The following is a 22,073-nucleotide window of genomic DNA, read 5'->3' on the forward strand; positions in this document are numbered from 1 at the left end:
CATAAGTGATTCTGATTATCCAGTTTCCACATGATGTTACTCATTTCAATCAGATAAAAAAAGAGTGGTCAACATGAATGTGTTTCTCTTAATATTGGCTGAATTATATGGTACACCTTCTGTTTCTTGTAATGCAGTTTTCCAAACACAGCAGTTCAAGGTTACAACATAGTCTGTAACTGTGTTATGCCAGTGAAGCCGCTCCAGGTTTTGACTGATTAAACAGGATTGGTTTGTCGGCTGGTTTTGAAGAAGAGTTGTGCATTTTATTTGCACTGATCAAACCGGCCGTTAAACTGAGCGTCAGTGTGAGAGATTGTGGAGCTAAATCATGTGTTGTCACTCTAGAGGTGACCTTATCAGTTTACCCCTGTAGAGAGAATACTTCTTCAAAAAATATTGCAAGGCTGTTCTGTATCAAGAATTTTCCCAAACGCTGAAATCCCTACATTTTTCATTTCGCAACATTATCAGGATGTCATGTATATATAAGTATATTATCTAACAACACTTTTAAGTAAGCTACGCCAGGAGGACGTAGGACGATCGTAGGCCGAGGTCGAGTTCTTGTTGGAATATACGTCTAAAATATAAGAAAACAAGGATTTACTGTCGTCTACTTTTGTGTATAGGATGAATTCAGCAATTGTTTCGTCCTCTCGGCTGTAGCTGCCCTCTTGAAATGACATCTGACACATGAGTATGAAGACACAATCAGAGAGACGGACCTTTCACATCAGGAATGCTGACCTTTTCTTCACAGCGGCTCGGGCAGCAAAGTAGAATTAGCTCTGGCACTTCTGGTTCCCCAAAGCATTTTTCTTGGGTTTTTGAGTCACTGTGTAGCTTTTTATTTCTGAATTTTCTTAAATGGCATTATATCCTGACATTTTATGCGTTTTTTTCTGTAAAAAAAAAAGAAAAAAAGTAGCGTAAACTCTGAGGAGATTATTTATAAACAGGAAGTGGAAGGTTGCCATGGAGTCAGGTTAGTTAGTTAGCAAGCTGTGGACTAAATGTCACTCTTTTTGTTTTATTTTTCAATTTATTTATTTTTTTGACGTTGTCAGCATGTCATGTATGCCACATATTACTCATCTTATAATGTGAGGCATTTCTATTGATACATGCATGTTCGAATACAGACCATTATACGAACAGTCAACCCTAAAGATATCATAGTTGCACACATGCAAGCATCAGAGAGTTGATCTTTCTAGAATTTGATCTAACATGTTAATCATTTTTGTGTCCGTCCTGGTAAAGCTAAACAAGACTTAACTCATATAGATCAGAACAACAAGCTATTTTATACCTCATCATTGACAGCCAATCATTCAATCACACATTTTATTGAAACAGGTAATATGCAGCCCTCTTCTCTGAGAAAAAAACAAACAAACTGTCATTTGTCTGAACTCTGTGAGGATACAACCTGTAGAAATGCATTATCTCTCACTTTGCATTGACATTCTCAATTCTTTATACCCGGGTTAATGGTGTCCTCCTGTCTTGCAGGGGCGTGGTGCGCGTTGACATTAATCTGCAGGATGTTGATATCGACCAGTGCTCCGCTGATGGCTGGTTTGCTGGAACTCATCGATGCAACCTGACCACTATGGAGGTGAGTGTGCAGAACATGCGGATTAGACAGAGGATTGATTTGTTCCGGATAGCTGATCTGTAACGTACACGCACTCAGTCACATCTTCACCAGGCGTTAAATGGAAAAGCACTAAATCTGTACATTTCATGATAAATTGATCTCGTGCTTCTTTAATGATACCTATACAAAATGTCAACTCTTGAACTCAAAGCTACTGGATCACTATTCAAATGAGGCACATACACATTTCATTGTATTATCCTCAAAATACTGTTAGTTCTTGGCTTTCTTTTTTAGTTTCAACTAAAAATACTCACAATAAACTCTAGGTCTGAACTTGTTGTCTTGTCAAGATTATGTTGTATAAGATGGGCTGAGTCTACATGACACAGAGTGGAATCATGGACCGAATTTGAAGTAAATGACAGAAATATATGATTTTGAGACATTTTGTTTCAGGTTCAGCTCATATATTTAAAACAAATATTCAGTGATGGGTAAGGAAATAGAGAGTGTTCAGCATTTGAAGAGGAGAAAATAGCCCCCTCTTTTCATACTCTCATGTGATAAAAAAAAATAAAAAATCTGTGTCTGAAGGTCTCGGAAAATGTGGGTAGAGCTCTTGGACAAGATGATGAAACTCTCAACCCTCTGCTATTTTTAAAAAGGACTTCAAATATGAAAATCCTTGATTATTAAAAAGGAGAACTCATCCATTTATATTTTTTAACACTGCTAGCCAAGATACGTTGCAAAAGTACAACCTTGTGTGTTCTGCAAGACTCGATCAAATCCATCCAGTAAATATGTTTTTTGTCAGACAGCTGAAGGAAGAGATAAAGACATTTCTCATCACATTTTAGGTTGGTATTTCAAAGTTGGTAACGGTTGTCGATTTAGACACCCAGCAATACAACATCATCATTCATTTGAAGGTATTTGAGAAGCCATGTGGCTTTTAAAAGTCCCTGATGATTTAACATATTTTAGCGCTGTTTTTGAGCTCCACCAACTCCTGGGGGAAATACCAGGCTATAGCTCACCAGCTATTTGTTTAATCTTTCTATGTACTGCTTGACGCTGGGCAGTTATTTTTGTTTTACTTAGAAAAAAAAGTGCCTGCTGTTTCTGGAATAGGAATATTTAAACAGTATCGCTAAGAAAGACATCGCTTAATGTTTTTGTTTTTCTCTCTCACATTTCTTATGTTCAACTTTTGACAATTATTTTTCCTTAGTTGTTTTAAAATATAAAAAATAAAAATCCTTTTTGACGATGAACTCGCCTTGAGAGTTTGTGTTGTTTTCAACTGAGCCCATATAGCTTGCTTAGCTTAGCTAAACAAAAAAATCGACACCATTCTTGGCTGAAAACTTTTACTTTTACCCTTCAGTTATTAATCCTTTCTGCCTGCGAACACAGTAACCTTTCACGACCAGCGAGTAGGTAACCCTCTGGTGGTCGATCTTTCTTGCCAGTTCAGCCTCATTGTTAAGAGCGATAGATTTTGAAGAGGTGCTGTAGATCAGACTGCTTCATAATGCATGTGATGTAATGGATTGCAGTGAGCCTCTTTGAATAATTAATCACTCTCTTTGTCTGAGTACTTCCACCTCTATGTGGACAGTCAATGCCAGAGACATTTGACGTAGTGTGTGTCTGTGTATGTGTGTGTGTGTACGTGTGTAGGTTTTCTACATGGAGATAAATTTAATGGTAGTGTTATAGATTTTAGTTGCTTGCAGAATAATGAGCTCTGTGTGCTTACAGTGCAGGTGCAGAGTTTGTGTGCTTGTTTACAGCTGATTGATGGAAACTTGCGTGATCTTGATATGTTGCAGGATGCGTCCTGTCTTGCATGGCAGCTTTATCATACAGGAATGTCTCATTACGGTCACATCTTCGAGACAAACAGTATAGATAGGAAAAGAAGAATTGTGGTAGGAACATAAACACGGAGTGCAGCAATGATTTTAACCACCTTGTTATCTCTGGGGAATGTGTATCCCAGAGTTTGTCTCGTAACTCATAAGACCCCCTCATGTAACAGCAGTCCTGTGCAGGACGGAATTACAGCAAGTCGTCTTGTATCTATTACATTTAACAACCTACCATCCCGGGTTTAAAGTGCACCAAAGGGTAAATCAGAGGTGACGTGGGAGGCTGATTTCCTCCAGCTATGAATAGAAATCTCAGCTGCAGTGCAATAAAGTCTGGTAGAGCTGTGTGTGGTAATGTGATTAAAACAGCATTTGGAGGGATGCCCCATTTGTGCAAATAGGATTCATTTGGTGTTATTGCCGTGTTTTGTACCTCACGCAGGTATTCCCTCCGCACGCTCAATGCAAATTGTCATTTAATGCGTTTCTTTCAGGTGGTTTGAATAAGAAAGACATCATTTTTAGGGCGCAATGGAGCCATGTAAGCAGTGCTTTTCTGTCCTTTATTGGAAACGTGGAATTTGGTTAAGCTGAGGTTGGAGTGGTTTATTTACTTAAGTGTTTCACTGTAGTGGTCACATTTCCAATTTCCAGATGCTCTTTACTTTGCACTTACACTAACATATAGCATTTTTTTTTTTACACATGTGGATTGCATTTCAGAACAGGCTGCCACTGAAATCGTCTGACTTGTGCGTTCACAAATGCAGGTATGATGCTACAAACGTACTGAAAATATCAATGGATGAGTGGCAAAGAGCGTACTGGCGAGCAGCAAAGAGTATGAAGCAGATACACAACCATCTCACTGGTTGCTCACTAGTTGCGTGATATACACGTCATCTCCCCTGCTTGCTCAATTGCAATGACATTTTCCTAATTATTACCTGTTGCATTCAAACAGCTCACCCATTTTATATATTTTTGTATGTGCATAAAACTTGGCTGGACCCACATGTCAATGGGAATTTTAGATTCCAAAATCTTTCCAAGACTTTAACACTATGGCCTCACAATTTTTGAATTTTAAGTTCCAACAAATATGCAGCTATTGGTGTTCTTCTGCTTTTAATTGGAGAGATATCTACGTTCTGTTGCACATGCACAACTAGACAAGCATTTATCCAACATTTATGAAGTTCCTTTTTTTTCTCACACGTCCACCCTTGTTCCCCTGCTCTTTAGCAGCGTTTTAAGTGCCTCCATTCCAGCAATTGAATTTGGCAAAATGCAATCGCACCGCCCAGCCAGCCAGCCAGCCAGCTCCACAACCTCCCCTCACATCCTGCCTCTCAAGCTGCTGTTTGCCCAGCCAGGCATGCAGGCAGCCCAAACTCAGATGGAGGCAGCTGCTATGGATGACTGATTCAGCAGGCAAGCAGAGGAAGGAGAAACGAAATGAGGCTCAGACTGTTGACATCAAAAAATACAACAACACGTCAAAAAAAAACCATATACTTGTTTGAAGGCATTTCTTCTGTATGTTCAAATAGTTTTCCAAGAGATTAGACCTTGTTACCAGGTAATCCTGATCAATCTCTTAGGATGTCAGGCGAGAGGCACATGTTGGAGATGGAGGAACAAAATGAACCTATTAAAATGCTGCAGTGTGTTCGACAACACATTATTGTAGAAAGAAGACAAAATGCATTTCAAAAAGTCGTAAATGACTTGTTTTTACAGAAGGGCACTGCTTACTGCTTATATCCCTGTGAAGTTATAGAAACTTGCAGGAAAGGAACACAACATATACAGCAGTAAACGTCATACACTCTGACTGACTCTGTTAAACGAAGAGCAAACTTTACATCTCCTGTGATTCAGTATCAAATTGTATCTCTGACTAATACCAATCATTATAAGTCTGGATGAGTCATTACATAGCCAAGCATGAAGCCCAAAGATTATCATCATGACTTAATTTCCTGTTTTAAAAGGCACACACATGCTGTTTAAGGCTGTCGTTTTCTTTGTGTCCTTCCTCTCATCTCTCACTTACCGCACTTCCATTAGAGTGTGTTTCACCCTTCTTCAAAAGTCCAGGTCTTTTCCGCCCTGGGGGCACCTTTCATACGAGCACGAGGCCGTGGATGATGATGAATGTTTTAATCAATTAGCTTATTGCTCAGAACAAGTGTTGGAGCCCGGGGCGACTGTAGCCCGTGAAAGGCAGTGACACATAACCTGAATGATTACTCCAGCAGGAAATGACAAGGACTCCTGACTTGGCGCTGTTTTCGTGTTGAGAGCTGCTGAGGGACAGGAGCGAGGGCCACATGGTAGAAATGAAGGTTTATGAACGGAAAATGGCCTCCGACGCCACTCTGTGACAATACATAGCGTCAGAACGCCTGTATTATAAGATAAAAATCGTACTGGCTTGACTGTCCAAAACAATACTCACTCGACTCTGCTGAATGAGACCAGTTCTAAAAACTTTTTTATGCAAAAGATTTGCTGCATCCTCAATACCAGAGCTGCCAAATAAACCATTATGAGATTCTGACACAGGGTTTTGACCATAATTGCATCTGCCACCACCACCACCACCACACATTGCAGCCAACCTGACCCAGTTGAAAATTGTCCCCCATTCACGTAATGGGATATATAGTGATGCAGACCAGGCTTTCTCCATAAATGCATCATAATCCTGCGTTTAGATAAAATGGTGGTATACTGTAAATTAACCTTCTGGAGCGTTGGTTTAATAAACAATACTCCTCCATTAAAGACAATAAGAGACCAGTGGAGGTGGGCAGTGGGACTTGTTGGTTGTGGGTCTGTACTTCAGAACTTAGAGCTAAACTACTGCATGAGTGCGAACTCCAAATGACTGAAATTGAAGATAGAGCTGCACAGCTGCACGTTGTGGACTTTGTCGAATCGAGGGAAATCACAATAAGTTTAAACCATTTATACTTAAGGGAGACCTCCAAAAACGGGTTGTGATATATGTTTTAGATTTAACATTACGTGTCTAATATCTATGTTGCAGAGGACTCATGATGGTCTCGGTGTTTTGTACCCTCGACAGCATGTGTGGTTTTCTTTCTGCCTCGCTGCGGTGCCCTCTGATGTTAAAAAGCTGAAGTGGATGTTTCAGCTGTATGGGTTGAATCACTTTTACATCTTGACCTTGGCTCACAAGGTCGTCCTGGCCCAGCCGGTTATCATCTCAATCACACGCTGATTTCACCGCCGTGTAGCTTGTGCTGCTGAATTAATAACGCCATCAGTGTTAAACAACTGCTGCCTCCCTCCTGCTCGCACCTTCTGTCTCTTTCGGGTTTGTCTCGCACTCTCCCACTCCTTTTTTTTTTGCAAACAGGAAAAAAAAAAAAATCAAGAACACCCTCATTGTCTTCGTGTGAGCAAATTACACCGACTGAGATTTCTTCCGTGGATGCTACCAGGCCCAAACCATGACTACTGTATCTGTACGGCCAACACTTTTTGTTTTGCTAATATATTGGCAACCTTTGAAGAACCAGATTATATTTCACAGATGTCCTTTTCTTGTTTAACCTCCCGAATGAGAAGTAGTTCACAGATTGTTCTGAAAATTGTTTTTCTCTGTGACCAGATTTTTGGGACTTTCTGACTCATTTTGCCAGCAAACTTACCACAACTAGGTAACCAAATGTAAGTTTAAAGTATAGTTTATAATAGTTTATTTGTATATTCTGATTCTTGTTCCCACAATGTGACTCTTTGTAGCTTTTTACAAAGTACATTTTCAATCTGTCCTTTTGTAGATGCTTTTTGGATTTTGGCAAAAATAATTCTGTTGGAAAGCCAACCTGGCTCATAAATATGACATGTTGGAAGTGTTAAGTTTGCTGAACATTTTGCAAGAGAAACTTCTTGATGAGATTAGCTTTAATTTAGAGCTAATGAGAACATCAAACAGAGGATGTAGTTTAAACATTAGTCAGTTAGCCATAGAAACAGCTGAAGAAAAAATATCAGATCTATTCAAGTAGGAATATGACATTAATAGATCAAATGTACATCACTCCCCTATTTCTATCATCTTTACCACTTTCCCCCCATGTTGATCCCAACATATATGTCAGTGCTCTATGATGGTGGTAATCGACCTGTAAACAATCAAAGGAACAAAAATCTAAAGTTTTATTACATAATCATTTATTGAGTTGGGGTTAGTTGGATTATAAAAACAAAGACAAGAAAGGTGATTGGCATTGACCTCAGCAGTGGCTTACAAGCCGAGCCATCCATGTCATGAATCATCCCTTTGATTTACATCTCATTGTCTCTCCTCCTGCAATCTTTACAGCCGCCTATACTGTAACTCATAAAGGTTCAACAGAGGCCACATCTGTTATCAGCAGCTATAATTAGTCCTTCAAACACTGGACCTGCCACACGTCTGTGCCGTGATCACATTTGCCTCACATCTCACATTTGTTTTGAATAAATTAGGCAAAGAAGATCTGGCCTTTCTTCTTTTTCGTATATTCTGTATGGTAGAGTGAAATAATGGGATTCATTTAGAAAACTGATTGCCAGCTAAAAGTCATTAATCAGCCTCCCCCCCCAAAAAAAATAAATGCAGATGTTGCTTTATTTGCATGCAAAGGCTTTGGCCTCATTTTGTCCCATGATGAGTTATTTTTGTGTTACTCATCTTTTCTTATTTCCATCATGAAATGTTGATAGAGTTTAAACAAAGTCGTCAGATCGCACCACGGAAAGGCAAAGAAAAAGAAAAGATTTGCATTAAAGATCTTGTTTTTCAGTGTTTCCTGCTAGTTCTATTCTTCCATTGTACAAAAAACAAAACACTACTTGTGCTTAAGATACAAAGAATTCTGGTTTAACAATTGCAAAAAGTCATTACTTGTTCAATTATTTCCCATATGATACATGCACACTGATACTATGGCTTGATTATTCATTTGACATTACACACGCTCCAAGCCCTTTTGTGCAACATTGTGGAGTATCGTTTTTCTGTGTACTTCTCTGAACGCTCCCCCAGCTAAACGTTCCCTCAACGCTCATTCACCAAAAATGCTTACCCCCGTCTACTGCAGGCCCTGCTGGGTACTGAGACATCAAAAAAACCCTTGTTCTAGTATCTTGGATATCATCCCCCTCTCTTGCAAACATTGGATCCTTTGGGGGGGGGGATGGGACAGGGGGGGATGGGACAGGGACTCCCTTGAGGGACCATCGTATTTTCACACCAGGCCACGGCCCTTTCAAACTGCTGATCTTGTCTCGGCCGTCTGTGTGCAGAGAGAGAGGCCTTAAAGCGTCCTAATTAACCACGTTCTTCGCTATGTTTCCTATTAGGAGTATGTTCAGGAGCCTATAAATAGGGTAATTGCTAATTATCTACAGTGATCTCACCAAAGCTGTGATTATGCTTCAGAGTTGATAAGGGTGCTTGATAGGAAGGAAATAGAATACTGCTGTGCACCCGCAGATTTAAATTCACCCTTTAATTTGAGCAAATCCTTTTGTGCCTTGTGAATTAAGCAGAGTTGTAGTAAAGTAATAGCGAGACAAGTCAAGCCGAAGACCTAGAAATAAAAAAAGAATCAATACATGTGGGTTTCTTCCGCTGTAGAAAGCAGAGATGAAGGAATTTAAGGCTGAACAGAGATTTGTCTGCAGCTCGCCAGATGGATGGAGCGCTTCATCTTGGAAACAGTTCTTCAAAGTCTTCGGCTGTGGAGGAAGAAAAACAAACCGTATGTGGTTTTTAGAGTTGCATGAAAGTGCATACTCAATCCCACAAATCTTGCCAAAATAGCCTGAGTAAGAACACTTTAATGTTTTTTTTTTTTTGCAGTTTTGCCCCGTTTTTAGCATTTGATATCAGGTATCTGATTTCATTCAATTTATGAAGTCACAGAGAATAAGAATTTCTTTCATTCTACAGGGAATGTCCAAACCCCACATAGGAGACCGTTTGGGAATGCTTTCTGTCCTATAGTCCTTACTCCTTTCGAGTATATGTTGAAAAACATCAATGTTGAGTCCTGTTGGCAGTAACTCAGTGGGATGAGAGATCACAGTCCACTTCTGGTTTCAACTTCGGCCCTCGGCGTTGCAGCCCATCCTTAACCGTTGTCGCACTAATTGGCTCTGTGGAAAATGCCTGAACTCTGAATTTACATGAAAACTCTTTGAAGACATGGGTACACTTGCCACTGGGCACAGTCTTATATCTGCTGCACTCTGCCCAGCATTCCCCGCACAAAGTAAAACGATTAAAAAAGGAAAAAAAACACTGAGGGAGGATGGGAAAACGTGGAGCACAGAGGTAACATTTGTCCAGGGACCCATGAGATTAGATGTGAAATGAGAATAGCGCTGAATGTTTGCAAAAAAAAAAAAAAAGAAAGACTGAAAGATATTGAAAAAAAAGATTCCCTGAAAAATCTTGTGATTTTCTGTGAGTTTCTGAGTCTGCATCAGGCATAAAGCCCCCATACACTTTTCCTGAACCACATCATCTGATCCTTCTGGGACATACACAACTCCAGAGGAGTAGGGATATATGAATCCCTGCAGTGTGTTCTGAGGCTGCCACAGGGTCTCTTCCCAGTTGGACTTTCCTTGGGAGGCCTCAGCAGGGAGGTATCTGAAAGGACCGGGCTGTAAGCCAATAAAAGAGGTCCATATGTTAAACACAGAGCGGGGTTCATTCTCCAAACTTGATGTTACTCTTACAGGCTTTACTCCAGATTCACTTTTTTAGCTGCTCTCGTTTGTTCATAAATTCTTTCATTACTAACATAATTGTCTTAATTGTCAACCTCACACGGTCAGTTTGATCATATTCAAAGGCGGTTTCATCCTACAATGTTGGCAAACAAACTCTTTTATGTGGATTTTCCATCTATAGTGTGTAATCAAAATCAGTTCTTCTGCTTACTCAGAGACAAACAGGCACAAGAGGCAACACTGTCACCAAGAAATGATTTTCACCATCATTTCTCTGACAATATTTGGGTCAGTTAGATCTACCTTACGTCTCTTTTGGGCACAAAATAACAAGCCACTTGAAACCAAGGAAACAAATGAATGCCCTCCACAGTAGAATGACAGAGATTTCTTTGTGAAAAACAAATCTTGAAATTGCTGTTCTTCTGAGAGTTGTGTCGGGTGAGTGGACAACGGCGGCGAACTTTCCTGTTCTTCATCTTCTGTGACACAGTTTTGTGCTTGAGGCTGCTGTGTGGATGTCAAAAAAACTTTGTGCACGCCCGATTGAACGTTTTCCGCTTCTCATTGTCTTCATTTGGGCGTGATTGCATTCACTGTGTGTGCTGCACATGAGGTTTCTCTTTTTACAGGACTCTCTACTGCACAATGCAATCGTCAACATTACTGTGCTTTTTAGACAACATGCAATAAATGTGCCTAGCTGGTTCCCTGTGACACCTGCACAAGCTGTGAATGTGATCACTGGAGAGATATCCCAGTGCTGCTTGTTGTGTGTTTACTAGTCCGAGCCGGATGGCAGTGTTAAGCTCCCTCCAGGCCACAGTGTTTATCTCACTGGTGTTTAGGCTTTGGTCTTTGGATGACACCCAAAGCGAGGCCCCGCTGCCTGGGCAGCTCCTCTCCGGCTAACTCCAGCTAGTTGACCTCGTTTGAAGGCCTGGCTGGCTGTGTAGTTGTCCCTCTGAGCACAGAGTCACAGCCAGCTCTCTGCATTGTGTCTGTGACCGGCGATGCCTTTTATGTGAGTGTGTGCGAGTTAGAGTAATGCCCAGGCCTGAAATTGAGGTCTGAGCCACATCCAGCACCAATTTGTTTAGCCCTGCCCATGCCCGACAGCTGAACAAGCATGAACCAGGGCTGAAGCAAATGTCAAAAACATCTCTCCTCGTTTTTCCCTTATACACAATGATGTACACAAACTTTAGTTCACTACTCACTATTGCACTAAGTGGCTAGTTAGTGGCATTTCTATACTTGGTGACAGCCAACGAGCCAGAGGGGGTAGAGAGACTTTATATCGACTTCATATTGTCATTTTTAAAAACTTTAAATTGTGATTCCTTTAATTCAAATGTAGAAAACTGGCCACAAACAGCACATAAGGCACGTTTGTCTTATCCTATCATATCTTATCCTTGTCTTAAGGAGTGATTCCCCCTGTGTTTAACTTTTTATGCCTCTACTATAATGATCATCTCCACATTTTTGTCACTGTTCAGGTAGACCAAAAGTTAGTTTCAGACATTTCCAACTTGACCATCCAAACTTTTGTCCAAAGCTGGCCTTTAGAAACGAATGGGTGACTTGAATAAGACTATGTCCTACCCCTATGATTGACTGGGGAGTGGGTGTGTGGCGCCTCCCTTATCCTGCAGAAGTTTTTGCTGTTTCATCAAAAATTAACCTTCAGCAAAAGTCAAAAGGTATTCCATTTATTAATCACCCATTAAAAATGGGAACTTACAAGAGACGGGGACTTAGTCACATTGCCTTTTAGACGCACCATTGGGTAACAGCTCCAGATCGCCAGTGCCAATTTGTAGTGCTTAGCTTGACCCTCCATGCCTGGTAAATAATATATTGAACAGCCAGAGGCAAGATAACCTCAGTGACATCTCCAAGTTATTTTCTTGGACTTCATAAAAGCTCCACAAGAGTCATGAAAGACAATACAGAACGTATTCACTTTCTAACTTTGACATTTAAAATAGATCAAATTTGTGAAGGTTTGTATGTGCATGGGCTTTTTTTTTTTTTTTAAATGAAGCTCATTAGGCAAAGTGTCAAGTCTCACAGCAGAAATACTCTGTGTGAAACAAAGAACGTAAAAACGTATGTTTTTAAATTCTTCCTTCAAAACAACAGCTTTCCCTCGTGCTTTAGTACAAAACCTGAGCTGTCAGTTTACATCTTCACACTTCTCACGCAGTGCACTGTTTCTACAGTGTGTACATTTCCTCACAGCCAAGTCTTTTCCGTTTCACTTCCTCTCTGAGCAGTGTACAGCTCAATCTGTAATTATTGGACGTTGAGCTTTCCTCAGGGTTTATGTTGCACTCTGCAGGATCATTACAAATATCTACAGAGGCCTATTAGTGCTTGATTAGACACAGTTCTGAACCGGAAGAGCGTGGGCTTATTTCAAAGCGATGGAGAGTCCTCGGCAGGTTCTAATTAGCGGGCAGAATCAAGCTAGTTCCTGGTTTCCTGGTCAGGTAGAAGATGCCTGGCCTCTGCATCAATTAGCGTTACTCCTTGGGTTGGTTTTTATTCCCCCGCTTCATGTCATGGAAAGGTGATGTAGGAGAACGGTTGAGTTTAATAAAAGGAGATATATGTAGAGTGTGTGCCAGGGAGCGCTGCAGTAATGTAGATGAATGCAGCGATGTGCAGTAGATACACAGTTAGAGTGGATTGATTGTCTGAGGGTACAGGCTTGTTGTCGGGTGATGTAAACATTCGTAGTTTTGAACACATTGTCAACAATAGGCTCTTGCAGCAGCTCTATAAAGTTCAATGAAGGCCCTCTCACTCCTAAGCTCTGTTTGCCCTTCAGTCCTCTGCACCAGCAACATGACGGAAACTATGAATAAAGTGTTTGGTAAAATCCTGTATTTGTCTATTTAGCCACTATATTTCCATTTGAAAAAAATATATAGAAAAATGTCTAAAAATGTAATAATCATTTCAACAACAATTCAGAAGACAATTCTGACATCCTGTACTCGAGTGCAGCGTTTATTATAACCAAGAAAATGTATTTCGCAAAAAAAAAAACAAGTGTCAAAAGGATATTTATACCCAGCGGTAGTGAAAGTTATTGACCTTAAATGCTGTAAACCAGCTGATCAATAACACAACAGCACTACAGTGGATGACACTCCCTGTCAACGTGTAGTTCAGAGGTCACGCACTGTGCAGGATCCCATTGTCTTAAAACAGCCCAAAGCCATAAAGAAAGAGAAAACCAATAACTTGATTCCAACACAAAGTCATAAATCTACACCGCTAAACACATCTGCTGCTGTTATTGTCAAAGTTAGGCATTCTGGTTAATGTATGAACAGAACTTCTCCAAACTAATAATACTGTACGTGACCAACAATATAAAAACTATTAACGTAAGACTTTAAGAAGACGCAGATACTTCCAAACATTGAAATTAATTGTTGTTTTGGCACTGACGTTGGATGATGTGGTCTCCCTGGGTTCATTTCACCAACTCTTTAACATGCAAGCTGAAGCCTGCAACATGTGATAATTTAATTTCACACTTATTTTGACACATTTCAAATATGAAAATGATTGCAGTACTTGTGATCCTTGCTTGAGCATACCAGAGGACTGCAGGACTCTCGAATTTATCAGCAATTTGCAAGTGACGATCATTTGTCGATGGCACTCTTTGTGATTTGTGAGGATGTGGTGTTGGATACTGAGCTCGCCATCTTAGATAAAGTTTGTCCCAAAGGTGTTTGAAGGGGTTGGCTGAGGTCACGGTTAAAGGGCAGACCAGTCAAGTTCTTAAACACTAAACTAATAAAATAAGATTTGTATTTCTCTCAATGCTGGAAGCATAATCTTAATCTCTTGAGGAAGAGAACGTCCATTTGTCACATAGCTTGTAAAATACAGCAGCTTGTCAGTGTCCTTGCACTTCTGAATGTGACTATCGAGGTATCACGCGTACGTAACTTCTGAACGCTCTCTTTCTTCAAACTCAAAGATTCTGTGTGCTGCAACCTGCAACAAGAAAATTAAGCAGAAATGCCCAATAAATCCCCATTCAATCCAATGTACCTGCAGAAATGTTTTCACAGGTTACTACAAAAAAAAAACTCACCCATTTTGATTATAATAAGGCAAATAAGGCATAATTGCATAAAAAGGCATGAATAGGGGTGTGGCTGATTTGATTGACAGGTTGGCACATGATGCAGCTGTTTGCCAGGAGGCCTAAGACCAACCTTAACTCAACCTCTCCATGAGTTATAAGACTGACAAAAAGCAATGTTTAAAGTCATTATTTCCAATTGAGCCATGGCAACCGTTGGGCTTTTTAACACCTCCAACCAACCAGTTGTTAAAGTCACTGAGATACGTCCATGTTTTATACAGTCAGTCGAGAGGCGTTAAAGTCAGGTGACGAAGTGTGAGGAGGTGAACCAGATGTTTGTCCATTACTAGAATAAGTATTTCTCAAGTTCAGTAAAATAGTAGATGATTGTTTATTGCATATTCAGATCGTAAAGTTTGTGATTATTTAAGGTTTACTGACTAAATTTGTTGTTTTAAACAAGTAAGGAGTAAGTAAATGTTGAGGGAAAATATCATCCATTCACCCAAAATATGTAGAATATGATTCTTCTGATTTTAAACATTTGATTAATTAGATCTTTGAAATTCCAGATATTATTATATTTTCAGCATCATACAATAACAACCTCATGGTACATTAAAAGACTGCCCTCTAGTTGAGCTCGTCAAAGCACATTGCCACACAATGGGGGACAAAGGTGGTATCATATAGATGCTGAAATATTTCAAGGTGTCATAAAGGTTTCTATTGGCAAGTCTAGTTTCTATCCATGACTTTAAAAATATAAAGTCAACATTGAAGAATTTGATGAAAAAAGAAAGAAAGAAGAAGAATTGATGACAATGTTGTATGCAGCTGTGATGTCAGGAATGACATACCAAAAAGAGCGAGAGAGGGAGGTAAATAAGAGAGAGGAAATGAGTGTGTTATTGAGTGTCTATTTTTGACCCCTCTGGCCCTTTTGTAGAAATACTCTGTCGCATCCTGGTAGAACACACTCCTCTGACAGTGTGACGCACACCCATGAAAAAAAAAAGGCTCAGGCTGGCGGTCATACACGTGTCACCATGGCAATAAACATGTCAGTGTGTGTGTGATTGACAGCTGCCACAGCTGGGATGCAAAACAACAACGTGTTGGTTCTGGCAGGAGAACCTTGGGGGAGTTAGAGACACAGTACAAGCTCTCGGTGTCTCTCTTACATGCGACTGTCATAAAAAATAAATGAGTTAGATCTTATTGACTTATCACTGAATCCGCAGGTAGCTGACAGGAATAGCTGCAATAAAACAGATGCTTTACCTTTCATTATCTTTTTTTTCTGCTCAGTTAAAACGTCAATCTTATTGTGTCAGATTTGATCAGGAGAACTGTTGAGACTCTACATTAATTGATGATTAGTTCATGTGATGTGACTTCTACTCACTGACAGCTCAGTTGATACCTTCAGCTCATTATAGAAAAAAAACAATATGGCAGCCTCAGCCTGAGTTGCTCCCTATCAACAGAACATCATCACATGCAATAAATACCAGATGTCATGCATTATGAAAGTAGGTCATTTATTTGTGCTCTGTTGGAAATAGTATAACATGTAGTGTTGAAATTAGAAAAGACGTGGATCAATCTAAGAACACTGTAGATTTACATTTATTTATAATAGAGAGGAAATAATAGTATTTTATACAGTTACTGCAGTGTTTTTAAAAAAAATAAAAAATCTTTTTTTGACCAGAAAAACTAATGAGTCTCAAAATCTCGTTTCCTGGACAAGACCCGCAGTAATAGTCGTATTCATGTAGTAGTTACAGATATTTAAATCTGTGATTTAAAGACAAAGGGAAATATACTTTCCCTTTGTCTTTTATTTGTAATTCATTTTAATTGACTTGTTACTTCTTTAGCCTATTACAAAAACAAAATTACAACTTCACAGAGCCATGTGGGATCTTGTTAAGTGCAGAGATGATCAAAATGCACTATTAAAACATAATAATGGATCTATGAAAAAAAAAAGGTGCCGAGTAAAGTACCATTGACTTTATACTGTATCAGATGCTTTTACTCCATTACGATATCAGTCAAAATCAAACAATCATCTATCAAATATATCGATGCCCAATTTATTATCACAGCAACAAAACTGGATGTCACAGGCACCAAATGTTTGCTCATGTCAAAATTGCAGGAAAACTCCTGAATGCTGTCTAAATTGCACAAATACCTTGCTAACGTATTTATTCAGTTTTACAGAGCTCCCTCTTCCACTTACAAAAGCTTTGGGTTAAAAATTTGACTGAAATTCTGAAAGAAAAAACGTTAGCTTTTGTACTTGTTGATGCTGTGGAAACACAAACAGAATCAGGCTTAATCAAACCAAACCATTCCAAACTGTACCGATCCGTACCGGACTGCTGTGTGGAAACAGGGCTTAGATAGATAGATAGATAGATAGATAGATAGATACTTTATTGATCAGAGACAGACTGTCAAGTCCAGGCTGCTCCCCCCGTTAAACACAATCCACAGCAGAACCTCTGCATCAATCACTGCAGCAGGCAAGACTGGGATACACTGCCAGGGCTATTTCTGATCCTCACTGTTACACAGGAAAAAAAAAAAATGCATAGTCATACACACACACCGTCCTGTCACTGGCTGTTCCTGTTAGTGTCTTTCTGAGGTGGGCATATTAACAGTGGCAAGCAGTATCTGCAGCATGCTCCACCTGTCCTGAGGAGACAGCTGCTGGGGGATCAGAGATGAAATCAGATACCGTACTCGCGTTGCAGCACAGAGCTCATTTAAAGATGAAACAGGCAAAATTTTATGCAACGGATACACATCTCAGGAGGCAAAATCTGGCACTAACATGGTAAAACATCTATTCTGCCAATTTATCCAATTTGCCAAAATTAGATTTCACACTTTGACGTCCTAAGGATGTTTTAGTGGAGTCACACCAGGCAGCCAATGAGCATTTAGAGGCTGTTTAACTGAATCCAGATATCACTTCATGGCTTAAAATAAAAATCTGTCAGACTAACGAGGGTTGTTAAAATCAATGCAGTTCACTCCTTCTGTACATTTAGAAACACATTTTTGTAACAGGTTCAATAAAAGCAGCCATCCAACGTTATTGCTTACAATATGCAAACATTCCTCCAAAGTCTTTAAAAGGATCTGTCAGATATAATCAGCCTTCCTCATTATTGTTCTTTTGGATATTTGTTTTTTCTTGCTCTTACTTGGTGACCTGAAGCTCATTTTTGATAGATTCTTGTTGGTTGCAGGCTTGCTTCTGTCCCTTTATCCACAGAGGAGTAAAGTAAAATCTCTGACTTCATTGCTTTGAATAAACACAATACATGTCCAAAAAGTCTGAAATAAGCAAATACTTCACGTTTAAGTTTAGTGGGGCAGAATAGACTGTTGAGCCTGTTTCTGTCAGTACACAAGTTGAAGATTCAAAGATCATAAAGGACCCCTTTTCAAGGCTGTCACCTCTAAATGGAGGAGACGCCTTCCACAGATTAGTGTAGTGCCACTTTAAACACTTTGGTCTCTTCAGTGGAATTTATTTGAGGAAATCGTTCTCTGAATAGTAACCTGGTAATTACCTTGTGCTTCGGAGCCCTGCTTCGTCCTCTCCAAGGCTTTGACTGAGGGTCTACTCTCGAGCCTTCAGACCTCATCAAGGACCTTGAGCCACAGTAAGAAATAGCTGCCTCTTAAGAAGTCCATTTGGCTGTGAAGAGCATCACATTGACTGATTTTTCATTTAGACGCTGATGATGGCCTTGCCTCCAGATCTTACGGTCAGGTCACAAACTCGAGCTATTCTGGGCCCGATCTGCTTTACTTGGACTCTTGTTGTTGTCTTTGCTTGATAAAACATGTTACTGTGGAAATAAGACTCAAACACATTCACACAGAGAGAAAACAAGGATTGCATTCCCATGAGAATCAGAATTAATTTTCTTCAATCTTGTGAGTAAGTCTGTTCTTAATTTAGACATTAATTACATCTCGTAATTTTGGCAAACAGCACACAAGTCTGCCAAAGTTGCCCCCTGATGGCCTCAGACTTTTAATCAAACGCGAGAGGATCTGTTAATTTAATATTTAGTGTTGAGACGGCACAGTTAGAGAAAAGAACCTCACGTCTGAAATATCTTAAATCCCCCTTGTCTTTCCCACAAGACCCCGATCCTGTTCATTGATTCTCCGCTGCAGGCTCTGCTTTCAGTTTAGTATTGACATATTTTAATAGCATTTATGCTGTGTGTATACTTTTCTGTGTGGCTAATGGGTTCGTATATTGTTTTTTCTCTCTCAGTGTATGCCGATCCATGGTCACGGCTTCGTCCTGGACAAGTACAAGTGTCAGTGCAAGAAAGGTTTCTACCACCCAAGCCGAGTCGCTGTCAACAGTTTCTCAAGTAAGTCAAATTATATTCCTTAATTTATCAGAAAATCATTTTTATTTTTTTTAATTTTTTTTTTTAGGAGAGAATCGAACAAAGACAAAGTATTTTTAGTTTTTATGGTGTCTGTTTTATTAATAGGTGTTTTTAGCTCTATCAAATTGTCACCATGAAAATCCTGTATTTAATACTTCCTGCAAAGAAAGACGTATACGTTTATTCTTTCACTCCAGAGGATCGAGGCTCTTATAACACAAGATAGAACTTAGTTAATATTAAAGGAAATTAAAACGTCACAGTGCTCCAAAATGACAGCACATACAGTAATATGAATTCGAGAAAAGAGCATCAAATATCATTTTCATGGTTAATGAAGGTTAAAAACCAAAAAGCCTTAAGCTCAGTAAAAAAAGTGATTTCATTACATTTACTGGGTATTAGCCATTATACTGATGAAACTAAACTAGCGCTAGATAATACATTTAAGATAGAATCTGATTAATGTCAACTTAATTTAATACAGTTATAATATAGTATATTATGATCATGAAAAGGGGTGGTGAAATATTGCATGCAGCCACTGATATTGCAGAAGAATATTTTGCATGGAAATGAATTTAATTTCTTTTTAAGAGTGATTTTGCACATGATAAGGAACATAATATAGGACTTATAGGACATGAGTAAGGCCTCATGCATAAAAGTGTACACCTTTTACCTCTCAAACAACTCAAAATGTGACTTTGCCCCCCAGACATTTTCTGCAACTCATTCTCCCTTCTTTGATTCTTTTGACTACTTATCTGTGTTTGTCAGTCTGTTCTCTGCCTCATATTCAGTTTTAGACTTTGAGTTTGTCACAAAATAACAGGAGATCCCTTTTCAAATACCTGTCAGCAAAGGGTGAGAACAGCAAAGCAGTCTGTTTGGAAGGGACCTTTTTTTCCCCCCATGTATTCTCTTGTTGTGAATGTAGCAGACGAGTTCAAATGGCTGTTTCCTGACTCTGTTTTAAAGTTGCACAAAACGCACAGGAACAACATCTTACATAGTCGAACATCTTTACTTTACAATGATGGTAAAGTGAGGAGACGAACATCCCTACCCTGTGTGGAAATTGAAGTAGCCCGGGTACCTGGGGAGGCTAATCAGGTTCAAGATGGGAACAATCTTTTTAATGGGAGTTACCTTTCCAAGTTGATTCTGTCTGCTGTGAGTTAATTAAAAAAGGCTTTTGCAGACAAAGAGCCCCGGTGGTTTGCACCTGACCTCCTCCAATCTCTCTCCCGTACTTTCATTTTGATCCACTTTCCCTCCTGCATTGCCTCACTCATACCTCATACAGCGTGTTCCTCTGTGTCTATCCCAATTTTACCTCCTTCCTCACCCCTTTACCTCTCTCCTTCTCTCAGTTTCTGCACCATCCTATCTTATTTTTAGCCTCAACCATTCTCCTCATGCACGCAAAAAGTTCAAACGCTCCATGATTTCTTTCTCAGCGAGCTGGATGTTTTTGCTGTCGTCCTCCGCCTGTTTGTGCACTTTGCCGGGTGTTTTCATGCGTGCATGAAAGCTTAGTGTGTGTGTGTGTGTGTGTGTGTGTGTGTGTGTGTGTGCGTGCGTGCATCTTTGAGGATACAATAATAGAGAGGAGAGGCAAGCCTGTTAGCGAGGCGTTGTGCTGCAGTCTGGCACACCATGGGGCCAATAACAAGCCTGTTAATTCACATGGGGACATCCTTGTCACTCCTTACAGAGGAAACAAGTGCAGCTCGCTTTCCTTTGTCTTCCAGTGATCTGGCATATAAAGAAATGCTTAGAGTAACTGTAGCTGAGTTTTCTCTTTCTGCCAGTCAACCGTAGTAGCATCAAACAAACGAAACAGGATGTGACTCATCGCTACAGAGATAAGTAGACCTTTTGAAGGGATCAATGACGTGCAGAGTCACAGCTTTGAAACAAATAGGCCAGTTTCTTTTTAAAGGCAAAATCCCTGCAAATCTCTGAGACAATGGCTGTTTCCAATCGAGCCTCCATAAAAGCTCTATATATAAGGCCACCATTCGTTATCTGTCCAACCATATGGGCATCCCTCTGGCGTTTTCTATACAAATCAACGGACCTCCAGCTTCCTCTTGTCCCCTGGGTTTCTTTTGGTTTTTACCTTAGTTTACCCTGGAAGGCATATGGAGCCATAACTAACTCAGAGAATATGTCAGTTTTAAAGCAAAGGTGATTTTTAAGGGTTTTTTTGTGATGCTTTTTACATGTTTATTTAGAGATAGGACAGTGGATAGAGTCAGAAATGAAAGAGAGAGAGAGAGAGAGTGGGAGGACTTTAGTCTCTGTCATTTGGCTACAGGTGCCTCGAATGTTCCGACTTGTTTTAACCTCATTTAGCTGTAATGTGCTCAAACTTTTTCCCAAACGTGCTGGTTCTTGTCCTGACATTAAATATTTTCCTGCCTACTATGCAAAGAATGAGCAAATGCATTGTATTAAAATAAACTTGACTAAGAAAACACAGGTGGATTCAGAGTCGTCCTGGCTGTTGCTCTGAACATTAGCCTTTTTATTTGAGTGTTTTTAAGCATTCACTGCTGTCCATTAGTCTTACACTTAGACTTTATTGTCCCCAGTGGGAAAGTGTTCTTCACATACAGATTTATCATCGACAGACACATATGAAAGCACAGAGAAAAACAACAGATTACACAGAACACAGAAACACACAGCCAATCCAACGAGGCCAGTGTCTGACTCGATTTTAAGTTGCATGAATGTGATAACACATGAACCAAGATGAAACATGACAGGGAGTATTATGTCAGTCACTGCACATGTTCAGTACCATAGCCAGGCCAACATGCCCTGTCTTTAGACTTCCCGTCATCTTTGTCCTTGCCTGGATAAAGTCACGAAGCACAGGCATGTCTCTGTGTGCTTCCCCGCTGTTATCAGCCCTGTATGATATGCCAGCCACTGAACAAGGTGCAGCAGTGTTGACTTTTCATGTTCACACGTATAGATCCATTTCCCTTGTGTTGACACAATGTCAATGAATCCTTGTAAGGTCGGAGAGGGATAAGCATATATATATATATATATATATATACTGAGTTCAGTTTGTCACAGAGGCACCTCATCTCCTTTATCTTTTAATACCGGTCTCAGCAGATCCCGAAGAAAATCCAATAACAGAAAAACCTGAAAATGACAAGGACAAGAAGCACAACCTTCTCCTCTTCACTGTAAAAAGTAACACAAACATTATGAACAAATTCCTCTTTAAC

General features: G+C 39.8%; 1 protein-coding gene across 2 annotated transcripts in view; it reads left to right on the forward strand.

Annotated features, from left to right (window-relative positions):
* The window catches only part of gpr158a (G protein-coupled receptor 158a), a 58,126-nt gene that overhangs the window by 10,015 nt on the left and 26,038 nt on the right, over positions 1-22,073 (forward strand). For both annotated transcript variants that reach the window (XM_079361423.1, XM_079361424.1), the window contains exons 2-3: positions 1,519-1,624; positions 18,693-18,795. In XM_079361423.1, the coding sequence (XP_079217549.1) occupies positions 1,519-1,624; positions 18,693-18,795 (209 nt within the window). The remainder of the gene's footprint in view (positions 1-1,518; positions 1,625-18,692; positions 18,796-22,073) is intronic.

Source organism: Symphodus melops (assembly GCF_947650265.1).
Source record: "Symphodus melops genome assembly, chromosome: 14".
NCBI lineage: Eukaryota > Metazoa > Chordata > Actinopteri > Labriformes > Labridae > Symphodus > Symphodus melops.